The following is a 15741-nucleotide window of genomic DNA, read 5'->3' on the forward strand; positions in this document are numbered from 1 at the left end:
AATATATATACCATTCACCAAAAAAATGGTGTATCAATGAGATTCAATTCTTTTTCAATTATACTTAATTTCCTCAATTCTAATTTATAAAGATCATATCATTTTCAATCGCCTCAAAAATTTATTGAGCATTACTATTGGGTGCTAGACACTATTATTAGTGGTATCTAGCACCTCTAGACATGTTACCTTGCGATACTTTGCGAAAATTATTATATTAAACTATATGAGAGTTGATACTTAGTTAAATTAATAGTGATATTGACACATAATAATGTAATCGGCCAAACTATTGGTACCTTTTAATATTTCTCAAATCTATTTTCTCACCTAATTTTTTGCATGCATCATTTTGTTGTATACACAAATAACTCTTATTTTTGTTTTTATTTTCAAAGAATTAATATTTATTAATAAAAAGAGTAATTTATAGTGTAAATATTTAAGTTTAACTATTGTTTATAGATAAATATCTAAGTTTAATATTTGACGATAATAATACCTAAGTTATATTTTTGGAACTTCAGTAGGTACATGACCGTTAATTGCCAAGTCAATATATACTCTTGCTAGTATATTTAAACTTAGGTATTTATTAACAATCGAAATTTAAATTTAAGTATTTATACCGCAAATTACTTTAGTAAAAATCGTTTATAGTTAGATTATATGATAAAATAATGTTCTAATGTGTAAATTAAACTCATTATTTTCAAAAGAAAAAAAATTACTCATTAGTAGGAGTGCCATATATCAAGCAACATTATCTAGAATTTACTATTTAGAACAAGACAACAATTTTTAAGTTACATAAAGGATAAAGAAAAGAGAAATTTATACAATACACTTAAAAATAATTTTTTTTATATTTTTACAAGTTTTTACTATTTTTTTTTCAAAAATAATATTGTTTTGAAATAATAGAAAAATAACATTTTGTATTGTTTTAAAAACAAATCACCTTATTTTCTTGTAGCAACAACATTAAAATATTTTTTTTGAAAACAACTTAAAAAAACAACACTTCTTGTAAAAATAAAAAATAAAATCTGTAAGAAAAATACAGCATATGCATAAAAATGTAAAAAAAATTATCATTTTTATATTTTTATGAAATAATCTCAAAACAAAAAGTCTTTTAAGTGTGTTGATAATATTTGGAAGCAAAAGGAAAATGTGTGAAAGGCATCTTAACTAAAGAGAACCTAATTGAGGTTATGGACATAATACACGTGCGATCCAACACTATATAAGAGGCACATCACTGCTAAGTGAGAGGGCGGGTTTCTACAAAAAGGCGGGAAACAGCGTCATACTCATCCCTAACCTCCAAATTCTACAGACCATCCTCTTCTCCGACCTATATCAATAATGGGTATTAAGGTACTTCATTTCTGATATCACTTTCTCATTTTGGTTCATACTCCGATTCTTAGATTCTGTCTTTCTTTTTTATTCTTGGGCCTTTTAGGGTTTAACGAAGCTTTTGGCGGACAATGCACCCAAGTCCATGAAAGAGCAAAAATTCGAAAGCTATTTTGGCCGCAAGATCGCTGTGGATGCGAGCATGAGCATATATCAATTTCTTGTATGCACATTCTTCTCTTCGTATTTATGCATGTTCTGTTTTGTTTTATCTTTTTAGCTTTATTTTGATGCGGGTTTCTTTTAATTCTGGTAGATTGTTGTGGGAAGAAGTGGGGCTGAGATGTTGACCAATGAAGCTGGTGAAGTTACTAGGTTTGACAAACTCTTCACTTAAGCAACTTTTGCTATTTTGAATGAAATTTTGCTAAAAAGCCAATACTTTGTTATTGAACTTTCTTGAGTTGTGTAATGTTGTTTTGGCATAATGAATAAATATGTAAAGACATGGTTTTTGTTTTCCTTGGCGTTTTGCAGTCATTTGCAAGGTATGTTTGCGAGAACAATTAGGCTTCTTGAGGCCGGAATCAAGCCAGTGTAAGTCTATATGCTGTGTTTGTGTCATAATGCATTGGCTGATTGATGAGTTTTGAACTAATTTGTTAATATTTTAATTCAGTTATGTTTTTGACGGGAAACCTCCAGAGATGAAAAAGCAAGAACTGGCAAAACGGTACTACTTCCCAGTACCATCAAGCTCGCCTTTTTTTTTTACCACTTTTTACTAATCAAACTGTAACACCCAGCATAAACAAGAAAAGAAAAGTGAATTGAAAAACTTTTTCTTTCTCTCCTAGTGTTTTTCTTACAACTTGATTATGACACAGGTACTCAAAGAGGGCAGATGCTACTGAGGATTTGGCGGCTGCCATGGAGGTACGTACTTCCATGTTTACTTTATGTTCTAATACTTTACTTGGGTTTCTTTTCTACTTTAAAATTATGGTAAACAACGCAGTCATTTTTTCTTGTCCTTGTAGTCTGGCAATAAGGAAGACATTGAGAAATTCAGCAAACGGACTGTGAAGGTGGGTTGTTTACTTCTGTTGCTTATTTATCAACTGCTACACATTTAACTTGATCCGTACATGTATTGTCTGTTGTGTATGTATTTAATCTGAAGTGCTCTTATATTTGGCAGGTTACAAAGCAGCACAATGATGACTGCAAAAGGCTATTAAAGCTCATGGGTGTTCCTGTTATTGAGGTAACATTAGTTCATTTTGGAGTAAAATTTGGCTGATGCGACCTTTAAGTATATAGGATATACAAATACTGCCTTGCTTATAAGGGAAATGGTTTGGTTTTCATAGGCTCCTTCAGAAGCAGAAGCACAGTGTGCTGCACTTTGCAAATCAGGGAAGGCAAGAAAATCTTCTATCTTCTTAATTATTTTTTGTACTACATTTAATGTAATGAAGGAAAAAAAATATCAAGGCATATAGCAACTGCAGAACCTATATATTTTGACATCATTGTATAAGAATTTCAATTTGACAAATCCATTCATCCTATTTGAGGGATGATATACTGGTTTTGTTTGATTGTTTAAAACTTGTTTACATTAGTACTGGTGTCTATGTGGTTTCGTTGATAAAACTAATTATGCTTTGCTCTGCGTGAATGTGTCAATGATGAGTAATACATCAATATTAATTTTTTTTGTGTGTTTAATTTTAGGTTTATGGTGTGGCTTCTGAAGATATGGATTCTCTAACATTTGGAGCTCCTAGATTTCTACGCCATTTGATGGATCCCAGCTCAAGAAAAATCCCAGTCATGGAATTTGAAGTTGCAAAGGTGCTTCTTTAACACCATAATATATTCTAAGGGTTGTTGCATATTCTGACCATAAAATATTCTGATTATGATCTTTTTCTAGATTTTGGAGGAGCTAAATCTTACCATGGATCAGTTCATTGATCTGTGCATTCTTTCTGGATGTGATTATTGTGAGAACATTCGAGGTAATTTAGTCCCACAAATGTGTCTCCCACACACATTACCGTCGGGTGCTAGCTTTCTTGTTTATTAGATATTTATTTATATTGTGTTTTCTTTTAGCACGAAGCTTCACTATGAAGTTTGTTTTCTTATATGATGCATCAAGTTTTGAATACCCAGAAATATATATGATACAGGTATCGGAGGACTGACTGCATTGAAGCTCATCCGTCAACATGGCTCCATAGAGAATATACTGGAGAACCTAAACAGAGAGAGGTGGTTTACTTGATTATGATGCTTGGACTTAAAATCATTATTTTGTTTTATCTTTTTGAATATAATTATTGTTATCAAAGCGATTAGTAATAAAAATGACAATACTTGTATCTTAGAATATTATTCTATAGAAATGGTTTAGCAAGTTGGCATATGCAGGTTTGTTACCATTCTGCTAATCATTGACAATTGCAAAATATACATGTGAAAGAAATATACAATTTTGCAAGCTTACTGAGAGTTCTTTCTTTTTTTATTTTTTATTTTTTTGACTTAACAGCAGATGGAGAACATTCCTTCTTAGTTTGTAGAGCGGTGTACTTTATATTTAGTCTCATCACTGTTCCCGTTCAGCAATTAATTTTATTACTTATTCAGGTACCAAATACCAGATAATTGGCCATATCAAGAGGCTAGGCAGCTTTTTAAAGAGCCGAACGTCTATAGTAATGAAGAAGAACCTGAGATTAAGTGGACTGCTCCAGATGAAGAAGTAATTTGTACATTTTTTTTTTACTTTTCTTTTGGGTGTGTATCATATATGTTAATAAATATTAACGTGTTTCTGCTGGGAGTGTATGTATGTATGGTTTCATGTCTATATGTGCTGTACATAAATGTTGTGTATCAACTTTTTTAATTGTAATTAAATTAGTTTTAAGTTGTCATCTTGTTTTTACAGGGGTTGATTGCCTTTTTGGTAAATGAAAATGGATTCAACAGTGACAGGGTGACAAAGGTGTGCATTCTACTTATTCATATTATATTATTACTTTTATTTAGAAAAGTTAATTTTGTATTTATTCTGTTTCTCTTCTAATTATTTTAGGCAATAGAAAAAATTAAAGTGGCGAAGAACAAATCATCACAGGGCAGGTACGTGATGCTCGTATGATATAAAAAATATGTCCATAAGGTCCTTCTATACAGTATTGTGATGCATTGCGTTTCCTTTCACAGATTGGAATCATTTTTCAAGCCAGTTGCTAATTCAGCCGTACCAATTAAGCGGAAGGTATATTCTGATTAAGAATCTTATGTTTTTAATGCTTTACATTAGCATTTCTGTTTCACGTTGTTATCATGCTACTAGACATAGCTGGCTCATACCTTTAAGATATGACCTAAATACTGCAGATTTGATCTTGTTTTATATCTCGATTATTTGCCTGCCTCTCTTTCTCTCCCTCCCCCTCCTTAGGTGGGGTGATACGCCCAGCTATTGAGAATTTTTATTCACTGTTTTTGCTCTAATCGCTAATATGCAAAATTTGCTACTATCTAATTTCATTATGAAGTATTTTGTTCTCTTTGCTAGTCTTTTCAAGGAAAACATTTGTTTGAGCTTTTGCCTAGTTTTTCATGAAATATGAATGTTCTATACCCTATTTTTGAGGACTAAGAAAAGGTGAAAGGTCTTATAACTTTTAAGCTTCCATGTGAAAATCATTATGGAAGGGTCCCTTTTTCCGTAAATGTTCTAGAAGTCTCACCCTGACCGATTACCATAATTTGTCACTACATTGGATAACAGGGAAGCAAATGTGTGCTTAGACCTCCTAAACCAGCCTTGAAGCATAAGGTGTTCTCTTTGAAAGCATCTAATTCATTCGGGACCAAGATCATTGGCGGTTTGAGCCTGCCAATATTAGATCTGGGTTTCAGGCACTCTATCCCATTATCCAAAGGTGTTTGCTTTGTCCGTTGAAGTTGAAATCCTGGTGACCTTCAAAGCCACTCTTTACTGAATTCCCTTGCAGTATAATATATATTTAGCACAAAATGGTGGTGTCGTTGTCCCATTTTTATCACAATTTGACTTTTTTTTCTTTATTTTCATACCGTACTTTAAGTAATGGGATGATGTGAAATCTCGCTTATAACTCTAGCCCTTCGAGCTCAAGAATGTGGTGAGTATTTAGCAGAAATAACTTTATCACCATATTAAAACTAATGGCGAACCACATCAATAAGCCTCTTTTGTCAAATAATTTTGATTCTGTTATAGCGTAACAGCAACAGTCTCTGATTTCTTGTATCTCCTTGGGTTTCCTTGTTTGCAGCAAACTCTGCATCTGCTGAATCTGTCAATTCTTAACTTTCAACTTATTATGCCTAATTTCTTACAGGAAACACCTGTGAACACTGCTGCTAAAGCTGGCAGTAACAAGAAAGCAAAAGCGGGTGGTAGTAAAAAGAAGAAATAGTTTATTTGGCATCAGAACATAGAGCCCAACTTTATTGTAATCAGGTATTAACTAATTGTAGAGCCAACTAAAAATCAGTTCATGTTGTCTTTCTTAATTTCCACGAATGTTGGGAACTAATGTGTGACATGGAACATTTTGGAATGTCGATTGCTTTTACTCGAAATACCAACATTTTCTCTTGCACTTTTTTTGCAGGAAGATTACATCTTGTAACAGCTTATGAGATCCATGCATGCTTTGGATTTTGTTGAGCTCATAATGGAAGTTGATTGATGTAATATTTAGGTTTTCTTCTTCTAACATGAAACTTTCTGCTTAGCTTTCGTTTAAAGAAACAGTAATTTAATTCCATAGCCTTTTTTTTAATTGTTATAAGTGGGAACTAAGGTATGTTTGGTTGGAAGTAATAAAAACGTAGGAGTGAAAATAAGAATATAAAGAAATTGGAATAGAATTTAATAAGTAAAAAGAAAGTTGATAATTTCTTTTAGTTGTCTAATATAATGGCCTTTCTGTGACTTTTTGAAGAAATGACCATTCAACTGAAAAATAGTAGGAAAATTATAATATTAAAATGACATTACAGCTAAAAGAATTCGAAGTAGTTTTTCTTTCGATGCCTCTTAACTAATCAGATCTAAAAAGTATTCTATTTATGTATTAAAAGATGATTGAGTAGAGTTAAGCCAAAAAAAAAATTGAGTAGGAAAAATGTGTTCTTGGATTGTTAAAAGGGAAATTTTTATTTTTAGATTTTTGAGGCAAAATTTTCAAAATGTGTGTATTTTTAAGGGTTCTTTTTTTTTTTTTTTTAATGAATAAAAAATGGCATGAAACACATGAATAAGGAATGGGCATTTTTATGAATAAAGTTATTAAACATTGTTCGTGTGTTAAACGTTTTGCTAATAAAGTTGGGCATTTTTTTATTAGAATAAAGAATCAGCCATTACAATGTTTAATAACTTCAAAAGAGAATCATCCGCATGAAACACACGAACTGACAAATAACAAAAACTGCGCACAAGAAAATGCCCAACTTTATTAGTAGAACGTTTAACAAAACTTAAAGAAATATTTTCCAACTCATTTAAGAGTTGCTTACACTCCCATAGTAGCAGACCAAATATTGAAGATAATTGCACACTGCTATGTACTCCTTGAACCGCCACCAAACAGTCAGATTCGAGAACAACTTGCTTCCAATTTTTACCTTTTATCCAACTCAACGCTTCTTTGATCCCATAAGCTTCAGCAACTTCAGGAGAGACTTGCCTGAACCTGCTCATTGAGACTGCTTCTACAATCTGACCATGACTGTCTCTAGCAATGAACCCCGCCCCATACAAACTAGCCGACTCAAAGATAGCCCCATCAACATTTACCTTAACCATACTAGGCACATGTTTAGTCCAATGCTCTGTTTCCAAAACTTGCACGTTCTTAATAAGAATCGGTCCCAACCGATTTTTTTGAGCACACAACCATTGATTAAGATGCGATTTTGCTGTTAGAACAACATCCGTTGTTGACCTTGTCTTGCCTTGCCACAACACCTCATTTCGTGCATTCCAAATCTGCAACGCGACCATTAAATTCTCAGGAGTTGAACTAGCAGTGCCGCCGCTCGCAACAGCAGCAAACCAGTCCTTAAATCCAGCTGTAGCTGCTGCAACATAATTGACAGCAGACCTATTCCAGCACAAACGTGCGAACGGACAATGGACAAGGATATGCATAATTGATTCCTCTGTACCATTGCACACAGGATACACGGTGTTTACAAAGATATGCTTTGTGTGAAGCTGAACCCGAGTTGGTAAACAATCGGTGATGGCTTTCCAACCAAAATGAAGAACTTTAGGAGGCACTCAGACTTGCCAAAATGTCTTCCAAAAAGCTGCCTGTATTTGATCATCTGCTGCAACCATCGATATGCACTCTTGACTGTATAAAACCTAGAGGACTCACGACTCCAACTCCAACAGTCAGCACTTGCAGAATTTGAAAGCGGGATCCCTAATATAAGATCTCTATTCCTGTCATTGAATAGGTCTGAAACAATCTCCTCATCCCATTTATGATGATCCACTTGCATCAAACTAGACACAAAATTACCAGCCGAAGAAGGATGGGAAGAAGTAACATACGGGTGATGGGGATCTGGTAGCCAAGGGTCCGATGTTATCCCAATACGCAAGCCATTCCCCACACGGATTCTTGCACCTGAACCAATGAGATCTTTTAAGGGTTTTTTTATTTTTACTTTAAAGCAATTTTTTTTTATATATATTTTTACAGAATTTTACATAAAAAATTTATAACAATTAAATTAACAAAATAAATTAAATCATAAACCAAATATATTTAGTAACTCACATAAAAATTATTGGAGAAACTATTAGAACAACTCAAATTGTAAATTAAAAAAAAAAAAAAAGGTCAAAAATTAGTATATAAAGTAATTTTTCGAAAATAGCAACACTTTATCTTTAATAGATTTTTCATATTTTTATTTTTTTTTCAAAACATATATATTTTTAATAAAATATTCATATTTTTGGTCAAATTGCATATATATAAGTAATGAATTAGTGTCAAAGTTAAGTGTTTTCTTTAGTTTTATGTATTATAGATATATGTAAATGTATCATATTCCTTGTTTCTAAGTGGGTTTCCTTTAATTATATGATAATCACCTTGTTTTTTTTAATCATATTTCTTTCTATTCTAATTAGTTTTTATGTTTTTATGTTGGACTTATATTAAAATTTAGGTTGGATTTATATTGGGTTGTAATATTTTGAACTAATATATTAACCGTTTAGGTAAAAAATCAATATTTATTATTGGATTGGATTAGATTGACCCAATCAATTCAATTAATATTGGATTAAAAATATTGGATGGATCCAATTCGGTCTAAAAAATATTAGATCAAAAGTATTGGATTCGATCCAATACAGGGATTCATCCATTGGATGGAACCCATTCAATCCAATGATTTTTTGGATCGGTTCGATTGAGCCTACAGTATTGGATTGGATCGATTGGAGAAATCCAACATCCAATGTATAATTGTATTTGATCTGGATAGGTCTAAAAATATTGCATGTGATTCAATGAACAACCCTAACCTTTAAGGGAGGTCGGGTTACGCTATGTTAGTGGTGGACGACTTGCAGCTAACCTAGTATTTGAGAGCTAAAGTTAGTAAGGTCGTTTCCCCTCTCAATGCTAAAATGGTGACTACTGAAATGGCGCTAGAGTGGGCTAGATGTTTGGGTTGTCATGATTTTGTCATTTTCTCGTATTAAAGTTGTGTTTGGTTCACTTGAATGGACAATGGAATGGACTTGTCATTCCTTAGGAGGGCCCAATAAGTGTTTGGTTTTTTTATTAAAGCTTGAAAGCCCATTCCAATGGAATTATAAATCACCTAAACTAGGGATTTCCTTTTCCATTATAAAATCAGTAGAAAGCTAATTCCTTACCAACAAAAGTCCATTTTGCCCTATCAATTCTTCTCCAAGAAGTTCCAACGGTACTTTCTCATCCTTTCTTCTTTTTTTTTTTTTTCCTTTAACAGAGCATTTCTTCTTCTTCCTTCTTCTTCTTAAATATCGTATGTAGTATTACCCATTAAAAAGTGTTCCATATATATATATATATGTGTTTCTAGACCGGTGATTGTGATTGTTGTTCTAATAATAATGTATTTTTTTTTTTTTTCAGATTATGAGAGCTTCTAACCAAATATTTCTGTAGGATCAGCTCAAATACTATTGAAAGGTATTTTTTTTATGCAATTTATTGTTCTTCCTTGTATTAGAAAGAAAATTTCTTTTTTATACAATATGTTTGATGGGTTATCTACTACTTTTTTTATACTCTCATAAGGATTGTGTTTGAGGATATAAATATATAAATATTTATCTATATATATATACATAAATTATTTGAGAATGTGTTTTGAACAATAATATAATTTCTGTTATTTTTTTCTTTAATGGCTCACATATGTCGTATTTCAGTAAGAAACAATGAAAAAGATGAGAAAAATACTAGGATTTTCTAAGTTATTCTCACTTTATACATGGGAAGAATTTTGGTTTTTTTTTTTTGGGTTAATTTCACAAATGCACATAAACAATAAAAAAAACAATAAAAATACAGTTTCACAGAATTTTAAATATTTTTACGATTTTTTTTATTTTAGTTACATAAAATACGGTTTTTTTATATTGAAATTTTGTTCATTTGTTAATTTTTTGTTATATGTATGTTATTTTTTGTTGTTATTTTGATGTTACTTTTATGTTGTTTTCTTGTTGATTTCATGTTGTTTTCGTGTTATTTTTTGGAAAACCGTAAAAATGTAAAAAAACATTCTTTGAACGTAAAAATGTAAATATTTTACAAAAAAATGGTGCCTTATTATGTAATTATTTTTTTTAGGCATCATTATAATTAAGGTGTGCATTGATAACCTTTTGAAATATTTTGGAGGTTTTACCACTTATTACTCTTTTGGATGTTACCATTATATTGTTAATGTTAAAGTTATGTAATTATATTAACACTTTGAACATAATTATAATTATATAGATATATAATAGATGTGTGATGATTAAATTAAATAGATGAAATTTGTGTTGATACTAATTATTAGATATTTATATGTAATTTTATTATTTTACTTTTTAATAATTAGATTTAAGAATGTGCATATTTATCACGTGATAAATATATTTGTTTGCATCCAAATAAACCTTATCGCAGTGACGAATACTAAGAGACGTGCATATTTATAAGTTAAATGCTCACCTCTTTTTTTTTTTTTTGGTGTTTTGTAGGTTGTTTATCTTTACTTCAAAGGTGGAAATTCACACATTGCAGAAGATCTAAACTTATTGGTTACTTCTTAGTCAGTCAAGCAGGAGCATTAGCCTTAGTGGTAGTGCTGTGGATTAGTTTCACTCGTTGCTCTTCCTTTTAGTTATGTGGAGTTTGATTGTTTAGCTTTGGTTTCTACGGTTCAAAAACGCTCTTTATGTTGTAATGATCTAGGTTTTTTAATTTTTTTGCTAGTTTACTTTCCAGTTTTCCTAAGGCATCCCTAGTTCATGTCTGTTTCTCATGAATTAGTTGTGCATGCACTTAGGGTGGATGGTGAATTAGTTTAGATTGAGAATTTTTCATCTTGTTTATTGATTTGTATTAAACTCTGGTTCTTGTTAATAAGAGTTTAATTTCAAAAAAAAAAAAATATATATTTGTTTGCTAAAAATATTATTTATTTTTATAATTTATAAAATAATGGTAATTTAATAAAACAAATATCATTTTTGAAAAATAAAGGGTAATTTGGTCAAAATAATAAATGTTCTATTCCATTCCATACAATACCAAACATAATAATTCTTATTCCATTGTTGATTCTATAGCCTTTACCAAACAAAAGAATAAAAATTTCATTCCATTCTATTCTTATTTTTGTTCCTATTCCTATTCTCATTCTATTTTCACTTAGTAACCAAACACCACAAGAGAGTCTCGACTGATTGATAGCTTTCATTTATTTGTCGAATTTTAAACTTGCTGACATGTTTCAATTATTGTTTTGTTAGTTTTATATTTAGAAGTTCTCTTGCATTTGTTAACAATTGGGCTATAAATTATTTTTTTTTAAAAAAAATATATATCTTTTATATATTTTTACAATATACTCTTTAAAAAATTATTTCAAATACCAAAATAAATATGGGTATATCGGTAAATCCCTTACAAACAAAATTATAAAGTAAAAAGTATTTTTGTTCGGGGTAAGTTAAAAAATGTCTCTTTAACTAAATTTGGCTCTAATTTTATATTTATTTGAAACATACCTCTTTTTATATGTATTGTACCCAAAATACCCTGATATAAGAGAGTCACATGGAGAGTATCTTGAAGTGACAGGGGCAAAATTGGTACAATATTTAAAAAAAGAAGTAAAAATGATAGACTTTAAAAAACAGGGTAAAAATAAAAAAGGACAATATAAAAAAGGTATAAAGTGTAATTTCCTCTTTTTGTTCTCTTCTCATGTCTTCTAATTTGGCAACATGTAGTCATCGAAATTGATAGTTGATCACATCTAATCTGGTTTTGGGCTTTTAGTTAAAGAATGTCAAGTTTATTATCTCTTTTGTAATGTTCAATTATTTTTAGGAAAATAGCGGCATAAGTACCCAAAGTTTCATATTTATATGATAAGTACCCAATCTTTTTTTTTAGTGGCAAAAGTACACAATGTTCACTTCTATTAGTATTTGTTAGCACCCAATTCAATTCTGTCAATTTTTGTACACGTGTACAACTCATATTAATTTACCCATTTACTAATATGCCTTTTATTTTTATCTCATCATTTTACATCTTAGTAAATAAGTGAATTAATCTGAGTTGTACGCGTGTATATAAATTGACAGAATTGAATTGGGTACTAACAAATACTAACAAAAGTGAACATTGTGTACTTTTGCCACTAAAAAAAAATTAGGTACTTAAGTCATATAAATATAAAACTTTGGTACTTATGCCGTTATTTTCTCATTACTTTTTATCAAGTTATCTATAAATTGAGTAGCTGCTAAGTTGCTAGGGGCTCTCAATTATTTTATGATCGTACTATGTACCATTCTAGTACATATTGCTCCAATGGAGCTTCTTACTCTTTTGTACTCTGAAATTCTTCTTTAATGAATATTTTTTCATTTAAGAAAAAAATAAAAAATATTTTTGTAACTTAAATTACTCTTATTTCGATTAAGTAACGTAAACAAGTCCATAGAAATATACTTATTTGTGTAATTTTATAGTGTTGTTCCATGTTTTTATCACAGGAATCTCCACCATTGGAGGCTCCTGCCGAAACTTCAAACACCAAAACGAAAACCATACTAAATCTCCTTCAAGGATGCAACACCCTCAAAAAGCTTCGCAAAATCCATGCTTGCGTTATCACAGCTGGCCTTCTCAATCACCCCGCCATTTCCACCAAGCTCCTCAACTTCTGTGCTGTCTCTGTCTCCGGTTCCTTACTCTATGCTCGTCTTCTCTTCTATCAAATTCACAACCCCCAAATCGATCATTGGAATTCCATCATCAGGGGTTTTTCCCGCAGTTCATCTCCTATCCAATCCATATTTTTCTACAACCAAATGGTTTCAATCCCCACTGGGTCTCGTCCAGATACGTACACGTTCTCGTTCGTCCTCAGAGCTTGCGAGCGAGTGATCATTCCCTTGGCCGATAGCAAACGGAAAGAGGTTCACGGTACTGTAATCCGGTCTGGGTACGATAGGGATTTTGTTGTTTGCACGAATTTGATGAGGTCTTATGCTGGGAATGGTTCGATTGAGAATGCGCGGAAGGTGTTTGATGAAATGCCTGCGAGAGATTTGGTGACTTGGAATTCTATGATTTCTTGCTACGCTCAAGCGGGGTTTCACTGTGAGGCGTTGAAAACTTATGATCTTATGAGAATTGAGAATGTGGGTGTTGATGGGTTCACACTCGTTGGCTTGCTTTCGTCTTGTGCACATGTTGGTGCTTTGAATCTTGGAATCGAAATGCACAGATTGGCTCGTGAAAGTGGATTTTTGAATAGAAATATTTATGTGGGAAATGCTCTTATAGATATGTATGCTAAATGTGGAAATTTGGAAGCTGCTCTTTCTGTCTTTGATGGTATGAAGAAGCGAGATATTTTTACTTGGAACTCAATTGTGGTTGGCTATGGCGTCCATGGTCGAGGGTTGGAAGCAATCGAGTTCTTTAGGAAAATGGTAATGGAGGGAGTCAACCCAAACTCCATTACATTTCTTGGTTTGTTATGTGGATGTAGTCACCAAGGTTTAGTTCAAGAGGGTGTCAAGTTTTTCAACTTGATGCTCTCAAAGTACAACATCAAACCCGAAATTAAGCATTATGGCTGCATGGTTGATCTGCTAGGCCGAGCTGGAAAACTCAAACTAGCGCTGGATATAATAAACAGTTGCCCATCTCAGAACGATCCAGTCCTCTGGCGAACTTTGCTTGGTTCTTGCAAGATTCATAAAAACGTTGAAATAGGAGAAATCGCCATGAGGAATCTAGTACAGCTTAGGGCCTCAAATGCAGGGGATTGTGTTCTTTTAGCTACAATCTATGGTGAAGTGAACAATGCAGATGGGGTTTCCACAATGAGAAAAATGATAAAAAGCCAAGGAATAAAGACCACACCTGGTTGGAGCTGGATGGAAATTAATGATCAAGTTCATAAATTTGTTGTAAACGACATATCACATCCAGATACTAATGAAATCTACATGAAGTTGAGAGAAGTAATCCAAGAAGTGACCTTGCTTGGTTATGTGGAAGAAGATTCAATGTCTTTGGTGAGTTTAAAAGGTTTTAGTGGAGAAGGGTACTGTTGGGGAAATGGTTCATATCACAGTGAGAAACTAGCTATTGCTTTTGGGATCTCAAGAACTCCAGTTGGGACATGCTTGAGAATAACAAAGAATCTGAGAGTTTGTAGAGATTGCCACTCATTTACTAAGTTTGTTTCAAAAGCATTTAATCGAGAAATAGTGGTAAGGGATCGAGTTCGATTCCATCACTTTAAGGATGGAGAATGTTCTTGTAAAGATTATTGGTGAATAATGTTACTCAATGATTTTTGAAATTATTTTTTTTATTATTTTTTTTTTAAAATGATCTACAAGAGTATCTCTAAGGATATACAAAATTCAGTGTTATACTATCACTAAATTTGACATCAAAAAATATTTTCACTCAAACTACAACACTAAAAATTGCATTAAAAAAAATATTCTTTATTTTTATATTAATTTTTAATAAAATAAAAAAATATAATTAATTTTTACTTAAATCATAATTGAAAATAAAAATAATTTATGGTATTCACATTTAAATTTATACAAAAAAATATTATAAGGTGCTTTTACAATGCATCTCTCTAAATAAGAGTCACGTGACAGAAAATTTAAATTTTCATTTCGACATGTTAATTTTTTTAAATTTTTCAAAATTTTGTAAGATGTCTTATATAATTATAAAGTACACGACCATAAAAAAAAAGATTAAACAAGTCTTTCGAATGCCGAAACAAGTAGGAATATATCCATGCGCCACTTTTAAATAAGTGCATTGTTTTTGACATATTAAATTTTTCAAAATTTTACAGGATATCTTAAATAACTATAATATACACTACTATATAAAAAAAATAGACTAAAAAAGTTTGTTGGGTGCCGAAACAAATAGGAGTAAATTCGTACATTAAATTTAAAAATGTGCATTATAAAATTTTCCAAAAAACAATTTTTAATTTTATAAATCCAATAATATAAATATATAAATATTAATTAAATTATAAAAAATATATATATGTAGTGACTAGAGTACATATATGATATATGCCATGCACTGTAAATAAAATCTCAAAATGTTGCAAGAAATGCAGCTTCGTTGCACAACCCATGCACTACATATTAGTAATTTTCCCCCCGAACTTTGACATATACCAAATCATGCCTCCTAAATTTTTTTAGCCGTTAAAAATTCCCCCTGAACTATTGAGATTGTTAAATTTAAGGACTTTTGTCTAAATTCATTCAATTTTACTCTTTCAGGTACTAAATCATGCTCCCCCGACTTTGGTATCTACCAAATCATGCCCCTCAAACTTTTATATATATTAAATCATGCCCCCTGAACTTTCATCCATGTTAGAATTTTTTTACTAAAATTAGATAAAAGTCCTTAAATTTAACAATCTTAATAGTTCAGGGGGAATTTTTAACGGCCAAAAAAGTTCAGGGAGCATAATTTA

General features: G+C 31.5%; 3 protein-coding genes across 5 annotated transcripts; 2 read left to right on the forward strand and 1 right to left on the reverse strand.

Moving 5' to 3' along the window:
* The first annotated feature begins 1197 nt into the window (after positions 1-1197).
* Positions 1198-6224, forward strand: LOC115720590 (flap endonuclease 1). 3 transcript variants are annotated; one of them, XR_004012269.2, is made up of 19 exons: positions 1228-1383; positions 1472-1588; positions 1682-1740; positions 1903-1962; positions 2045-2098; positions 2253-2301; positions 2406-2453; positions 2567-2632; positions 2739-2789; positions 3106-3225; positions 3308-3392; positions 3567-3648; positions 4027-4141; positions 4331-4387; positions 4478-4524; positions 4609-4663; positions 5183-5369; positions 5778-5899; positions 6054-6224. XR_004012269.2 is itself a non-coding variant. In XM_030649738.2 (18 exons), the coding sequence occupies exons 1-17, from the start codon at positions 1372-1374 to the stop codon at positions 5853-5855; spliced, it is 1155 nt and encodes a 384-aa protein (XP_030505598.2). In that variant the 5' UTR covers positions 1198-1371; the 3' UTR covers positions 5856-5899; positions 6054-6224. The 3 variants fall into 3 exon arrangements, 2 of the variants coding, with proteins under 2 accessions (XP_030505598.2, XP_060964838.1); XM_030649738.2 differs by lacking the exon at positions 5183-5369 and having other exon boundaries at positions 1198-1383; XM_061108855.1 differs by lacking the exons at positions 5778-5899; positions 6054-6224 and adding an exon at positions 5502-5696.
* Positions 6225-6787: 563 nt separating this feature from the next.
* On the reverse strand, positions 6788-7956 carry LOC133034347 (uncharacterized). Its single transcript, XM_061109414.1, has 2 exons — positions 7740-7956; positions 6788-7608 (listed from the first exon to the last, which is right to left on the reverse strand). Exons 1-2 carry the CDS (start codon positions 7954-7956, stop codon positions 6788-6790), a joined length of 1038 nt encoding a protein of 345 aa, XP_060965397.1.
* Positions 7957-12546: 4590 nt separating this feature from the next.
* LOC115718423 (pentatricopeptide repeat-containing protein At3g56550) lies at positions 12547-14571 on the forward strand. Its single transcript, XM_030647198.2, has one exon. It carries the CDS (start codon positions 12731-12733, stop codon positions 14543-14545), a length of 1815 nt encoding a protein of 604 aa, XP_030503058.2. The 5' UTR covers positions 12547-12730; the 3' UTR covers positions 14546-14571.
* Positions 14572-15741: the final 1170 nt, after the last annotated feature.

Source organism: Cannabis sativa, chromosome 2 (assembly GCF_029168945.1).
Source record: "Cannabis sativa cultivar Pink pepper isolate KNU-18-1 chromosome 2, ASM2916894v1, whole genome shotgun sequence".
NCBI lineage: Eukaryota > Viridiplantae > Streptophyta > Magnoliopsida > Rosales > Cannabaceae > Cannabis > Cannabis sativa.

Coding starts and splice junctions, on each gene's coding strand:
- LOC115720590 (XM_061108855.1), top strand. Junction 3,393..3,566: donor TTATTGTGAGAACATTCGAG/GTAATTTAGTCC, acceptor TATATGATACAG/GTATCGGAGGACTGACTGCA. Junction 4,525..4,608: donor AACAAATCATCACAGGGCAG/GTACGTGATGCT, acceptor TTCCTTTCACAG/ATTGGAATCATTTTTCAAGC.
- LOC133034347 (XM_061109414.1), bottom strand. CDS start 7,956: ATGCAAGTGGATCATCATAAATGGGATGAGGAGATTGTTTCAGACCTA. Junction 7,609..7,739: donor GCTTTTTGGAAGACATTTTG/GCAAGTCTGAGT, acceptor GCAATGGTACAG/AGGAATCAATTATGCATATC.
- LOC115718423 (XM_030647198.2), top strand. CDS start 12,731: ATGTTTTTATCACAGGAATCTCCACCATTGGAGGCTCCTGCCGAAACT.